Below are 13,216 nucleotides of genomic sequence, written 5' to 3' on the forward strand. Positions count from 1 at the left end.
GTAGAGCGTGCCTCTGACGCCCGCGCCTGACCACTGCTCGTGTCTTGCTCTGGGCTTTGAAAGCACCTCTGGCAGCCTCTGCTCCTAGCCGGCGGCTCCCACCTCAATCTCGGCGTGTACCATGTATCCCCAAGAGGGTGCACAGCTGGGAAACAGGCAGACCAGCATAGATTCGAGTCCAGACAGACCCAAGTTTGAATCTAGACTCCAGTACAATCTGTGTGACTGACAGTGACATCACTAGTCCCCTAGAGCTTCAGCTTGTTCATCTATAAAGGCTCCCTAGTGGGTATTATGGGATAATGAAGTGAGGTGACGCAGGAACCCACCTGGCATCTGTAGGCATTGAAGTCTGCACTCCCGGCCGTCATCGTCTCTTCGGAAGAAGCAGACAGGCCAGCCGGGCTTTGAGCCACACCACCTCAGGATTCCCCTGGAAAAGCTCTGCAGCCTCGCCCTGGAGGGAACTGCGATGCTGGTAGCACACGCGGTCGCCTCCTCCACGGGCCTGGGGACGCGTTTGATGTAATCAACAACTGCCCGTGTCTGTTGGCTGAATCCCGGCTCGCAGGCTTGCATCCGACAAGCCTGCTTATGTTCCTCCAAATTAAAGGGGAGCCTGGGGAGAGAACGACTTGTCAGGATGTGGGGTCAAGAACGGCCCTCCTGCTCTCCTACGATGGTTATTTACAACTGTGTGCTTCTCCCCGGCCGAGGGTTAGCTGCTAACAGCATCCTTCTCAAGAAGGACTGGAAGGTGTCCTTCCACCTTGAGACACGGCGGGGAATGGGGTCCCGCCAGCTCCTCTGCACCAAGCCGGCTCAGGAGGGCCCGGGACGAGGTCTGGCGAGGTGTTGAGGAGCGAGGGCTCCTGGATCACACTGCCAGGGCCAGGTTCCCAGCTTACTAGTTTGGGACTCTAGGAAAGTAACTCTACCTTTTTGAGCCCGTTTCCAAATCTGTCAAGTGGGCATTACAACATCGCCAGAGAGTGCAATGTGGCAAAGTGCATGGCAAGGTGCTGATGTTCTGTAAGTGCTGGCATTGTGATTAGCCAGAGCTGAATGATCAGTACATGAGCTCTGGGTATTCTGTTAATGGAAAGGAAGGGAAAGCAGAGGTGGCGTAAAGCACCTACTATGTGCTTTTGTATTTAATCCTCAAAACAAGCCAAGGAAGTGGGTGCATTATTCCCATTCTAAGGGAGAAGAAAGCCTCAGAGGTTAAGTGACAGACCAAAATCGGTATCAATAGCAAGAGATGTTCAGCCACATGTGCCTGCCTTCTGGGTACCCTGTGATGCCGGGAGGCCTCGGGGGCTGCAGGGAGATTAGCAATTCACAGGTGGGCTGGGCTGCTGGCTGGACAATGTTCAGAGGAGGAGAGACGACATGAGAAAACAGGGCTGACTCACTGAGGAGGACAACATCCCTCCAGGACACACCCTGAAGCCCCAGGAGGAGGCAGGCAGGGCACTGCCCATGGCTGGTCCCCCACCCCGAGAGCAGAGGGGCTTCCTCTGGCCTTTCGGCACCAGACCAAGGGAAGGGGAGGCATCCAGAGGTGAAGCAGACACAGCTAGGTCTGCTGTAACCACCCAGATCAAAGCAGCCCACAGCCTCCAGCCCGGATACCCTCCAGAGTCACGCTGGGTCCCCAGCCCTTCCTGCATGCGCTCCCTCTGCCTGGAACCCTCCTGCACGCTTCTGGGCTGGAATTCCTGTCTCTGTATAAAAAGCCCTTCCCTGGGGATCCCTCCAGGAACGACCAGTGTGAGTGAGAGACTCTGTCCTGAGCTCCCGTAGCATCCTGCATTCTGCCTGTCCTGGAACTCTGCTACCCCCGTACCCTGTGCAATTGGCCGCCTCCACCCAGACTCTATGCTCCGAGAGGACGAGGTCTGTGTCTGTCTCACTGCCTTGCTGCATGTAGTTCAAACTCCATCACACAGAGTGGGGTACGCTGACATCACTGCTAATGATATCACTGCTGAGTGAGACGCCGGAGGTGAAATTCTGTGTACACGGCACAGTGATGTACACATGGGCAAGGGGAGATGCTCCACGTGGGTTAGATACAGTCTTTACAGTGAAACAGGTTCTAGGCTGTTGGTGGAAGTGCTTCTCCATCAGTTCACTCATGTGTTTATTCATTCAGCATGTGTCTTTTTGGTGTCAGGTGAAACTGTACGTAGAAGATCCAAACATTGGTAAGACATAAAGGATGGCAGCACTAGGCGTAAAAAGGCATGAATGCCACAGTGCATGGCAGGTGCTGTGCTGGAGGCCAAAGGCAGGGAGTACATGATTCTACCTGGGACCAGCAGAAAAGGCTAATTTAGCAAAAACAAGGAGAAGGCAGGACCTGCTGGGCCGCGGGGAATCATGACGGACGTGGGACAGAGGTGCACCTAGTGGGGTTCAAAGTATTTCAGTCCAGAATTAGGGAGCGTTGGGACATTTTATAAAATCCCCAAGAGCACTGACATGCCAACCAGAGAGAGAGGGGAACAAGGACTCCAGTCTTCAGCCCCGGTCCTATTTCCTCCTTGGGTGGGCGTCTAGGCTGGGCTGCATGGCAACCTCTGCCTAACAGTTACGTCCTGAGTCCTGAGGCGCGCCAGTGCCACTGACAAATGCTGAGAAAGTCTGAGCTGCCACTCTCAGTGTCCAGATGTGGCTGAAACATGACAAATTAGAGACCCTGGTTGGAAGGGGGTTGCTTTAGGGGACTCCTTCCAGGCTGCGACTGTCTTCATCAAACCATCTCCCCCTAAAAGGCTTTTCCTTCTCACTCAGGTATGATTAGAAAAATGACCAGGATTTAAGCTAAAAATACGCATGCTTTATGTTCCTCCACAGGGGCAGAAAAATAAGACAAGAGAATCTATGGAAGTAACAAGGAATTTCATCCTTCACTGGACTCCAGAATGGATATTTTAGACTTAGCCATCCATAAACATTGCGTAATAGCATATTCTTGTAGCGCAGAATGGATTCCACAGAACGAGCCACAAATCTGCATTTGGCCCAGCAAGGCGCAGGGGTGGGGGGCAGGGGTGTCTCTATGAGCATTTAACAATCTAAGTGATGACTGGCATCCTCTGTGCCCAGGTAAACAGATTGCACAGTCAAGGGCCAATCAACCAAACAGCATTGTCTGCTGGGATGCGCAGAGGGGAGAGCCCAGGCAGCTCGAGTCTGCTGGAGAGGGGATTTTGAGCCGAAGAAACCCCGATCTCATCCACCCCTTGCCTGTGACCTGTCTTGGATCCTAGCGGATGCAGGGCTTGTAAGGTGCTGAGTGATTTGGCCCCAACTTCTGCCCGTGCATTATCTCTACCACCCCCTTCCATTCTCACCCTCAACTCAGGGCTGAAGGGGACAAGGCTGTCTGTCTCTCTAGCTGTCCTCCTTCCATCCTCTGCAAGCCCTGGGATTCTGTGCTTGCAAGTCTCCCCGCCTGGTTTAGCCATTCCCCAGGCCTTCAGCTTCCAGCTGAAGCATCACACCCTCTGGAAGGCCCCCTGATGGATTAGCTGCCTCTTCTGCAGTGACTTGTTGACTTGAGGCAGTAAATGCCAAGCCTGCCATACGCTCAGTGCCACCTCTCTCCCAGCCCCACCCACGCCTGGGCTTCCTCCTCGTCTTGCTGCATTAACCAAGCTACACACACACACACACACACACACACTCTGCCAAACCTATGAGTTCCCCATTCCTGGAGCCAAGGTCCTTCCCACATCTAAGTCTCCATCTGTGCAGTAATTCAGGGAACTTCCCATCTTTGTCAAATTGAATTAAAAACTCAGAACCTCTTCCTCATCCTTCAATGATGAGCTCACACGTCACCTCCTCCCTGAAGCCCCTCCTGACCAGAATCCACAAAACTGCCCTCTCACATTTGTGCCCCTCCGCCCCCGGTGCCCCTACATCCCCTCCACCTCCCAGCAGCACTGTCCACACGGGTGTCCCAGATGGAAAACAAGCATCTATCTCAGCCGAGTTCAGACCATAACACCTGGTTCTAAGCCATCTTTAACATCCCTGGTTTCTGCACTGCTCCTGACACACAGGAACCTATATCACTCCCACACCAGGAACAGGAAAACTAAAGGGGCTTCCTTCCCTCGTTTTATGAGCTTGTAACCTGGGGCCCAGGAGGAAGGGGCTTGCAAAGACTGAGGGTCTCAGAGGGTTACACCCACTCCGCCACTCAATTCAGGAGCACGTGTCTGAGATTACCAAATAGGGAGGCAAATTCTGCCCCAGGAAGACCGTGCTCTGTCCATTCTGGGTTTGGGAAAAGAAGGTAACAGTGTGTTTAATAAAAGCCAGCATTACAGGTTGGGGTTATACAAAACAAGCCAGCAGTGTGGAGGGTTCGCGGTCTATCTACCCAGCCCCACACTACACATTTTACATCCCTTCTCTCCTTTACCCTCAAAACAACCTGATGAGCTAAGTTCAACTACCCCGGCTTTACCGAACAGGAAATCAAGACAGCGAGTATCAGAGTATCTTCCTGGCCGGTCACACAGATAGTAAGTGGTCAAGCTGCCTTTCAGGGTTCAAGCTCCAGGGACCTGGGTCCAGAACCGCAGCTCAGAACTGCCGTGCGAGCCCCACCTCTCTGCATTTGGATTTCTTCAGCACATATTTGGAGTCTGACTGGCGCTCGGAGAGACCGAACAGCTTGCACACATTTAGATCAACTTGTCAACGGCAGGCTTGCTCACAACAGATCTTCCCCGTCTGTCCTCCCCTGACTCGGGAGGCTGACAGAGTGGTATATTGGATTTCCAAAGGTGTGTTTCATTAGAAAAATATATTCTTTTGATCACCCTCTGTCTTCCCAAAGTCACAAAGGCTGAAGATCAAGTTGCCCAGCGGAATTCCATTCATCACGGAGATAAACATCAGCCGTCTACTCCCCCTACCGCCACCTTCAAAGAGCACACGTCATCTGGAGGTAGGACAAGACGACCTGGCCAGGGTCTGGGGAGGCCTGGGTTTGAATCCAAGCTCTGCTGCTACCCTTGGGCAAGTGTGACCTTGGGCAAGTCACTTCTCCTCTCTTGGTTTTTGTTTCTCCATCTGTACAGCAAGTCTGGCCTTTCTAAACTATGAAATGACTGAATGAATGAACTGATGAATTAATGAATGATGTGATATACCCGCCATCTTCCTGCCCTGAGATACTATGACTCTGACACATTGATCTAGTGAACAGCCCAGCTTGGTTACTAGCCAGACCAGAACCCAGGCACGCAGACCTGGAACCGGCATTATACACGTAGTCTCTTTACTTGAGAAGACTTCAAGCAACAAGGCTTTAAGCTAGACCCCAAGCAGGATGAGAGGTTTGTGAAGGTTAGGCCTCTCCTTTGCTGCTCACACTTGAACCCAGCTGCCACTCACAGGCTGCCAGCATGGGGCGAGGGGCTGCCCAGGGCTGGGGGCAGCTGAGTTGAACACATGCTGACCCCTCAAGGTCGCTCCAAGCTCCAGCTTCTCTGATTCAGTAATAGTCCCTGTGAATAATAGATCTGGTCTCTGACATTGTGCATGATAAAGTGACCTGGTACAAAGTCCTATTAAGATAAATCACATTTAACTTTAGGAAATTATATGTTTGAATCCTGTAATTTAATGTCACTGTGACGCAGGAGAGGAAGGCGAGGGAACTCAATTAGAGGCTAATTAGACCACGTGACTCAGCAGCGCTGGGTTGCCTCCTGCCTCTGCTGAAGAGAGTTAAGCAGGGTAACTCCAGCCCTCGTGCCTGTTTTCCCACCTGTAAAATGGGGACAGTCCTAGTGAAAGAGAGGAAGTGTGGCCTTGAATCAGAGAGAGAAGGAAGCAAGGGCTCCCAGGAAAGGCCTGAGGGTCCCCAGATAGGCACCGCAGCCCCCCAGCCCAGCACCTTCTTTCTTCCCTGACCCTGGCGGCTCCTCCTGGGGTCCCGGGTAGGCTTCAGAGAGTCTGTAAACTCTGCACCACAGGATGTAAAATCTCTGTGGGGGTCAAGTTTGCAGGGAAGGTGGGTCTCTCAGAGCTTCCATCAGATCTTCAGAAGGTGGCAGAGCTCAAAACACCACAAACTACCACACCTCTCCATCCTTTGCTTCAGCATCGGCTACTCTAAAAATCTCTCCCTCTCTAACCAACACCCAGCTTCCTGCTGCGACCCATCTTGGCTAGAGTCACCATCCTACCTTCTCACTCTGTCCTGCCATTACTCCCATCTCCCCCTCCCACTCCAACCGACACTGCTTGTTCCAGCGTCACCGCTGGTCTCCTAGGAGCCACCTCCATCAGTCTTCATCCATCTTGACATCTCTCCAGCATTGGCCACTCTGTGCCACTTCACTGAATCCCCATCCCCTTTTGGCATCTGTGAACCCAGACATAGTCCTTCCAGAATCATTGTCAGACAAGCTTCTCTTGGATTTCTCCTGGGCTCCAGCCTCTTCCCTTCTCCACTCATGCAGTGTGGTCTCCCTGACCAGCCCTTCCAGCACCTCCAGGTTGAGGGGGTCCAGGTTAATGCCCACGTAGACATCTTCTTGAAGGTTCAGACCCATCTATCCAACTACCTCCTGGATCCCACAGAGACCCCTGGCATTCAGCTTTCAAGAACAAACTCATTCACTTCACATCCATCTCATGTAGCTGAGATCACTACAAACTCAGTGGCTACAAGCAGAAGATTTCCTCCTAAACTTCATATCTCTTTTATCCCCAGTATTCTGTTGGACATCAAATTCTGAGACTTGAGAGGGTTCCTGCCAAGTGGAGGTCTTTGAGGGGAGGAATATTCCATCAGGGGAATCATGAAGGTTAAGGATCCCATGAAGAGGTTAATGCATTGAGGGGGGCTCTGTAATGGACGGAGCGGAGGTTCCAGAATGCGCGGGGTGGAAGTAAGTAGGTGGGAGAGGATGGGTGGAGGCTGAGCGGGGGTGTGGAGGCCATAACGAAGGAGGTGAGAGTGCTCGGTCCAAGGAGACGTGTCCTTGACATGGAGACGGTGATGGGTAGGGTCAAGGGCAGAGTGGGATCTGGGGAAGGAATACGGATGAGATGAACTGACATCTACGTTCAAGATGGAACATGGGTGCAAGTCTTCTGTAGCGCTGCCCCCCACCCCCTGCTTCCTGCCCGAGTCTGAGTCCGCCTTGTCTTACGAAAGCTCAGTAGGTGAGTTCGTGAGGGGGTGAGAAGAAAGATCTTAGCAAGGGATGCAGGCCTATAACAGCATGGCAACCAGGCTCTATAAGATGGAGGTGGAAGGAAGCAACATGGGAGTCCTTGGGGCCCGAGACCAGCACGAAAGGAGCGGCAGAAACAGAACACCGGTGCTTGGTCTCCAGTAATTAATATCAAAGAAGGATTTCCTTTACGACTGCTTCGACCGAATGATGATGGTGATTGTGACGACTCTGATAGAAATAATAAAAGAAGAGCTTCTCTTTCTGCAGCACTTACTAAGTCTTAGCATAGTCTTAAGCTTTAATAGCTTCAGAGATAGAAATGCTATAAATATACAAAAAACTCATTTGAAAGTTGGTCTACGTTTCTTTTGCATTTATTCACTTTGGTGAATTTTTTAAAATAAGTCTTTAAATTTCCTTTTTTTCTTCCCAGCTCCTCTGGCTAAACACAGCGAATACTGACGGAAACAAAAATTTAAATTAAAAATGTATAAATTCACAAAACTAAACACTTAAAGAATGGAAAAACTTCAACTTTCAAATAATTCATTTGGTACGTTTATAGCATGTACCAAATTTATTTATTTAAAAGGCATCATCATCTTATCCAATTCTCACGACAATCCCCCAAAAGTAGGTACTGTTATCACCCCCATTTTAGAGACAAAAAACTGAGGGTCAGTGAGGTTAAGAGACTTGCCTGAGGTTACTCAGGGAGAAATTCTGGAACAGAGGCTACTGCCTCTTGTGATCAAAATGAAATTCCACCTAAGGGAGAGTTTTGGGAAGGATGTCCCCCAGCTCAGGCAATGGCCTCTCTCAGAGGACCTGCCAAGCAAGTTGCCTTGTAAAATAGCAAGGAGTCATTTCAGCAGACCACGGCATGGATAGAATGCAAACCAAGGAAAAGCAGAGAGTGGGCCTGAGAGGTTATCTCAGGAGGAGCGCTCCAGGCTATAAGGGGAATCAGCCTTGGGCTGGGCTGGGCTGGGCTGGGCTGGGCTGGGCTGGGCTGGGCTGGGCGGGGACAAGCCGAGAGTGTTTCGGGGCTGTTTACACTGACTGCACTGACGGAGCTCTTCAGTCCGTCCTGATCGGGGGTGTGTGGACCAGATGGGGAAGGCCTAAGGGAGAGTAAAAGGAAACCCAAAGGGAGAGGTGAGAGTTGCAGGAGCGGAAATGGATGAGAAACGTAGGGCCTGGTGACACGTGCACCCTGCGTGGCTGCTCAAATATTAATCCACAATATATTTTAATGACATAGACACCAGTGAGCATGAGAAGGAACATGAAGGGCTTCGGATACCCTGAATAATGGTGTTGTCACTCCAGATTTTCACGGTCTCATCTTGAGCAGGTGCTTCAGCAAAACCCTAAGCAAATAATGAAGGTGCCGGATGTCGGCTTCCGTATGTGAGCCAGCGGCTCCCTTACAATCGCATCGCATCTGCATCCCCTAAAGCGACAGACCCCATAGACCACATCTCAGATCCTACGGGGAAAGGGTCAGGCTTAGGGGCTGCTCAAAAATTAGCCCCTGCGTGCCCTTGTGCACGTGATGGAACATCTGAAATTCAGTTCTGACATCTGTGAAGTGGGAGGACGTTAGGTTTGGGGTGAACATTAGCGACACGGCGTGTGATAGGACCTGCGTGGGCCCAGGCAAGCAGTACGTGCGGCGACCAGCTCTGGACCCTTACGTTCCCAGGGTTCACCTGTTCCCAGCTCCTCCTCATTGGGGCTGCTTGGGGTTGGGGCTCCGAGAAGAGCAGCGAGTCACCCACCGTCACACAGCTTGTTGTAGAGGGACGGGGCCCTCGGCTCCCCCAGCTGCTGTGTGCTGACTTCTCCCAGAAGGGCCAGCCAGCCCTGGGGGAGCAGAGCAAACTTGGCTCACTCCTGTGTGATCTGGAGGGACCACCCCTCATCTTCTAAAGATGAGAAGGAATGAAATGCCAGTTTTCTTAGACCCGTGGTAGAGTGAGACTCTGAACAACAAGGATGTGAACCGAAACAGGGCTTAGGGGCTGCCTCTGAAAGCCACGGGGCCCTGCTTGCTCCTGAGGGGGACACAAGACAGCCAGCACATCCACGGTCAAGGGGAGGAAGAGAGACCTCATCCACTGGACACAGGCAGCCCGCTTGAGAGCGTCCATCTACAACGCCTTCATCCTTCAAGGAGACAGAATGGGCTCAGAAAGCACAAGTCATGACCCAGGGTCTCTCAGCTCCTCAGCAGCCACAGTGAGATGAGTGAGCCCAGAATCCAATGCTCCTGACTCCAAAGGCCCCATCCGTGCCCCACGGGGCTACCTCTCCAAGGCTCAGGTCAGGTCAGGGAGAGTAAAAGACCCCAATCTGGGTCACCTGCAGGCCATTCACATTCCGACCTTCCTGCCAGGAGAAAGTGAGCGGGGTGCACACCTGGGAGGAAAGGGGTGGCATCAGGCTCGGGGAGGACACCCTAAATGGGGACGTGATGCGGGGAAGGGCAGGCCTACGCGCGAGTCCTGGCTCCCCCTTCAGCTTGAATTTTCTCAAGCAGAAGATGGGAGCGACAGCAGTAATACCTGTCTACCTCACAGGATGCTGAGGATCAAAATGCAAAAATGCCTCCGATGGGCTTCCCTGGTGGCGCAGTGGTTGAGAGTCTGCCTGCCAATGCAGGGGACACGGGTTCGAGCCCCGGTCTGGGAAGATCCCACATGCCGCAGAGCGACTAGGCCCGTGAGCCACAATTGCTGCGCCTGCGCGCCTGGAGCCTGTGCTCCCCCAACAAGAGAGGCCGCGATAGTGAGAGGCCCGCGCACCGCGATGAAGAGTGGCCCCCGCTTGCCGCAACTAGAGAAAGCCCTCGCACAGAAACGAAGACCCAACACAGCCATAACTAACTTAACTAACTAACTAACTAACTAAATAAATAAATAAAATTTAAAAAAAAATGCCTCTGACATGGCAAACGTTATATAAATGTTGTTCGCCTCTTCCCCTCCCTTATGCAACTACAGAATCATTCTTGAAAACGGACCTCCATATCCCCCTCTTCTCACAAGCTGCTGGCCTCAGTTTATACATCAGAAAATCTGAGTCTGTGAAGCTGCCTTCCAGGCAGGGCTGCTGCGGACAGCTGCACAGGCTGTGCACTGTACAAATCCAGGGGGCGCCACATGTAAGGAGCACGCCTGGAGCTGAGCAGAGCTGTGAGCTTGCATACAAAGGGGTACTGTGAGAATTTCATTTGTTAGATCAGTTTGGAAAATGCCCAAAATTGCGAAGATTAGCCATCATCACAATACTTATCAAAAGAAGTCTCACAATTACCCTCTCTCCACTGATCCTCTATTGGCAGAGTCTAAACATTTAGAGTACTTACTCTCTACCTCACTGTACCATCAGCAATAACAATGACAAACACACACACAAATTATTTAAACTCAGGTGTTAATCACGACGCCGAAGATTGCTCTCTCTCATAACGCAGCATTTTCCAAACCTGAATGTGTATGTGAATCATTTGGAAAATTTTGTGAAAATGCAGATTCTAACTGCGGGGAGGAGGTTTAGGCGGAGGAGAAAGAGGAGAAGGGAGGTGCTGAGACTCTGCCTTTCCGACAGTCTCCCCAGACCTCGTTATGGTGAGACTGATGCTGCCGTCCCACTTTGCGGAGTGAATTTGTTAACTCCCGCACCACCACGCCTCGGCATAAGGGATGCACTTTACTTTCCTCTTGACTTGTTGAGGACCAGCTAGAAATGATGGGTCAGGAAACTGAGGCCCACAGGCCAAATCTAGCCTGCTGCCTCTTTTTGTAAATGCAATTTTATCCACGCCCATGTATTTGCATATTACCTGGGGCTGTATTTATTTATGTATTTATGTCTTGTCTATGGCTGTATTTACAACATGGTGGTGTTTATTTATTCACATATTGTCCACAGCCCTCTCTGCACAATGGCAGCAGGGTTGAGTAGTTGTGACAGAGGCCGTATGGCCTGCAAAGCTGAAAATGTGTACTCTCTGGTCCTTTAAGAAAAAGCTTTCTGACCCCCGAGCGAGACGACCAAGCCGTTAAAGTGAGACAAACTTGCATTGGGTGGGTGCAGGGGCCAGAGTGAGAGAGACAGGAGGAAGGAATGCTGAATTTAAAATCGAACACACTCCATTACACTGTGGTTTCGGCCCCAGGGCCCGGCTAGCCCACTCGTTTCAGAGGAGAGTTAGTTACTGTCAGTCCTTCTCCACAGCGTGATGGTAGATGGGGTCTCCTCACGTTTCCCTGTTGGTGGAGAAACCGGATACACCCCGGGAAGCCGTGGCGAGTCCAGCCTGGCCTCCATCACAGAGGCCTAATGGAATTGGCAGAAGCCGACCTGTACGCAGGGGAATGTGATCTGTTTGTTGTGGTCCAAGGTGTTCTAGGAAACCCAGCTGGCCCCGGCTGTGTCCGGAGGCACGGCCAGCCACCCCTCAAAGAGCCAATTCATCCTGACACTAAGCCACCAAGCAAAGGATCCACTGTCGAGGGGCTGGCTATAAATAACCCTTTGGGGTGATTTCAGCATTTGTTCAGGAAACATGTATTTTATGGTTCTGTAGACTCTCCAAGCCGGGCTGCTCTGATCCTTCACGTGAGTCGCAAAATTCTCTCAACCAGGGTTCTGACCGGGTGACTCCAGCTTCTGTTTGAACACTTCTGGTGATGGGGAGCTCACTACCACACACGCACGTGCCTACTTGCACGTGTAACTACTTGCGAGGAAGATACTCCGTGAATAGAGTTCACACTTGCTTCCACATGACTCCCATCCACTCTCCGAGTGCTGTGTTCCAGAGCCAGAGAGAAAGTGCCACCCGTGTCACCATCGCAGAGCTTCAAATCTCTTCTTGGAGGTGATCTTGGGTGGATACACTGCTTGACCCCTTGGAGCCTCTATTCCCTCACATTTGCACAAGGAAGGCCCTGAATGAACACGTAGAATGTTTGTGAGGGTCAGTGTAGCAGCACCTGTCCAGCTGTCCTCAGTATCACATGGGATGTTCACACCACCGATGTGGAGTGGAAAGCAGTTATTCTCATTCTACGAATAAGGAAACTGACGCTCAGAAGGGTAAGTGACTCAGCCGGGGAGGGTTTCAAATCCAAGCACGCCTGGTGCAGGCTTGATGCTCTGTGGGTCTTCTCACCTCCCTGGAACGTAGGGGACCAATTTGGGGAGAAGGAAACCCTCAAGCCTACCAATTCCGGATTTGAGGGTTCCAGAATAAGCCCATGAATCAGGTCAATGAAAACCTCTCTGTTTAGAAAAAGGAAATGTTTTCTCAACTTCTCCAACAGGAAATCTGATTTCCGTCCTTGTCGCCACTTTATCATTTCTTCCCAGCTGCTACCGAGATCACAGCTTCAGAAATGGTTAAATGTTTGTCACATTTAATACTATTGTCCCCATTTTTCAAGTACGGGAAGCTGACTGATGCTTGAAATGCTGGGATTAAAACTCAACTGCCTTATACCGTGAGAAAACCATAATTCAATAAGAGTCATGTACCACAATGTTCACTGCAGCTCTATTTACAATAGCCAGGACATGGAAGCAACCCAAGTGTCCATCGACAGATGAATGGATGAAGAAGATGTGGCACATATATACAATGGAATATTACTCAGCCATAAAAAGAAATGAAATTGAGTTATTTGTAGTGAGGTGGATGGAGTTAGAGTCTGTCATACAGAGTGAAGTAAGTCAGAAAGAGAAAAACAAATACCATATGCTAACACATATATATGGAATCTAAAAAAAAAAAAAAAAAAATGGTTCTGATGAACCTAAGGGCAGGACAGGAATAAAGACGCAGACGTAGAGGATGGACTTGAGGACACAGGGAGGGGTGAGGGTAAACTGGGACGAAGTGAGAGACTAGCATTGACATATATACACTACCAAATGTAAAAGAGATAGCTAGTGGGGAGCAGCTGCATTGCTTGGGGAGATCAGATAGG

General features: G+C 51.0%; 2 protein-coding genes across 3 annotated transcripts in view; one reads left to right on the forward strand and one right to left on the reverse strand.

Moving 5' to 3' along the window:
• LOC309649474 (uncharacterized protein) overlaps positions 1-7,781 on the forward strand; it is a 130,198-nt gene extending 122,417 nt beyond the window's left edge. The window contains exon 4 of the mRNA XM_082439528.1: positions 4,862-7,781. Coding sequence (XP_082295654.1) covers positions 4,862-5,053 — 192 coding nt within the window. The 3' untranslated portion in view covers positions 5,054-7,781. The remainder of the gene's footprint in view (positions 1-4,861) is intronic.
• The window catches only part of LOC309649477 (uncharacterized protein), a 664,470-nt gene that overhangs the window by 81,576 nt on the left and 569,678 nt on the right, over positions 1-13,216 (reverse strand). For both annotated transcript variants that reach the window (XM_082439534.1, XM_082439535.1), the window contains one exon: positions 330-619. In XM_082439534.1, the coding sequence (XP_082295660.1) occupies positions 330-619 (290 nt within the window). The remainder of the gene's footprint in view (positions 1-329; positions 620-13,216) is intronic.

This window comes from Balaenoptera physalus (assembly GCF_965194825.1).
Source record: "Balaenoptera physalus genome assembly, chromosome: 19".
NCBI classification, from domain to species: Eukaryota; Metazoa; Chordata; class Mammalia; order Artiodactyla; family Balaenopteridae; genus Balaenoptera; species Balaenoptera physalus.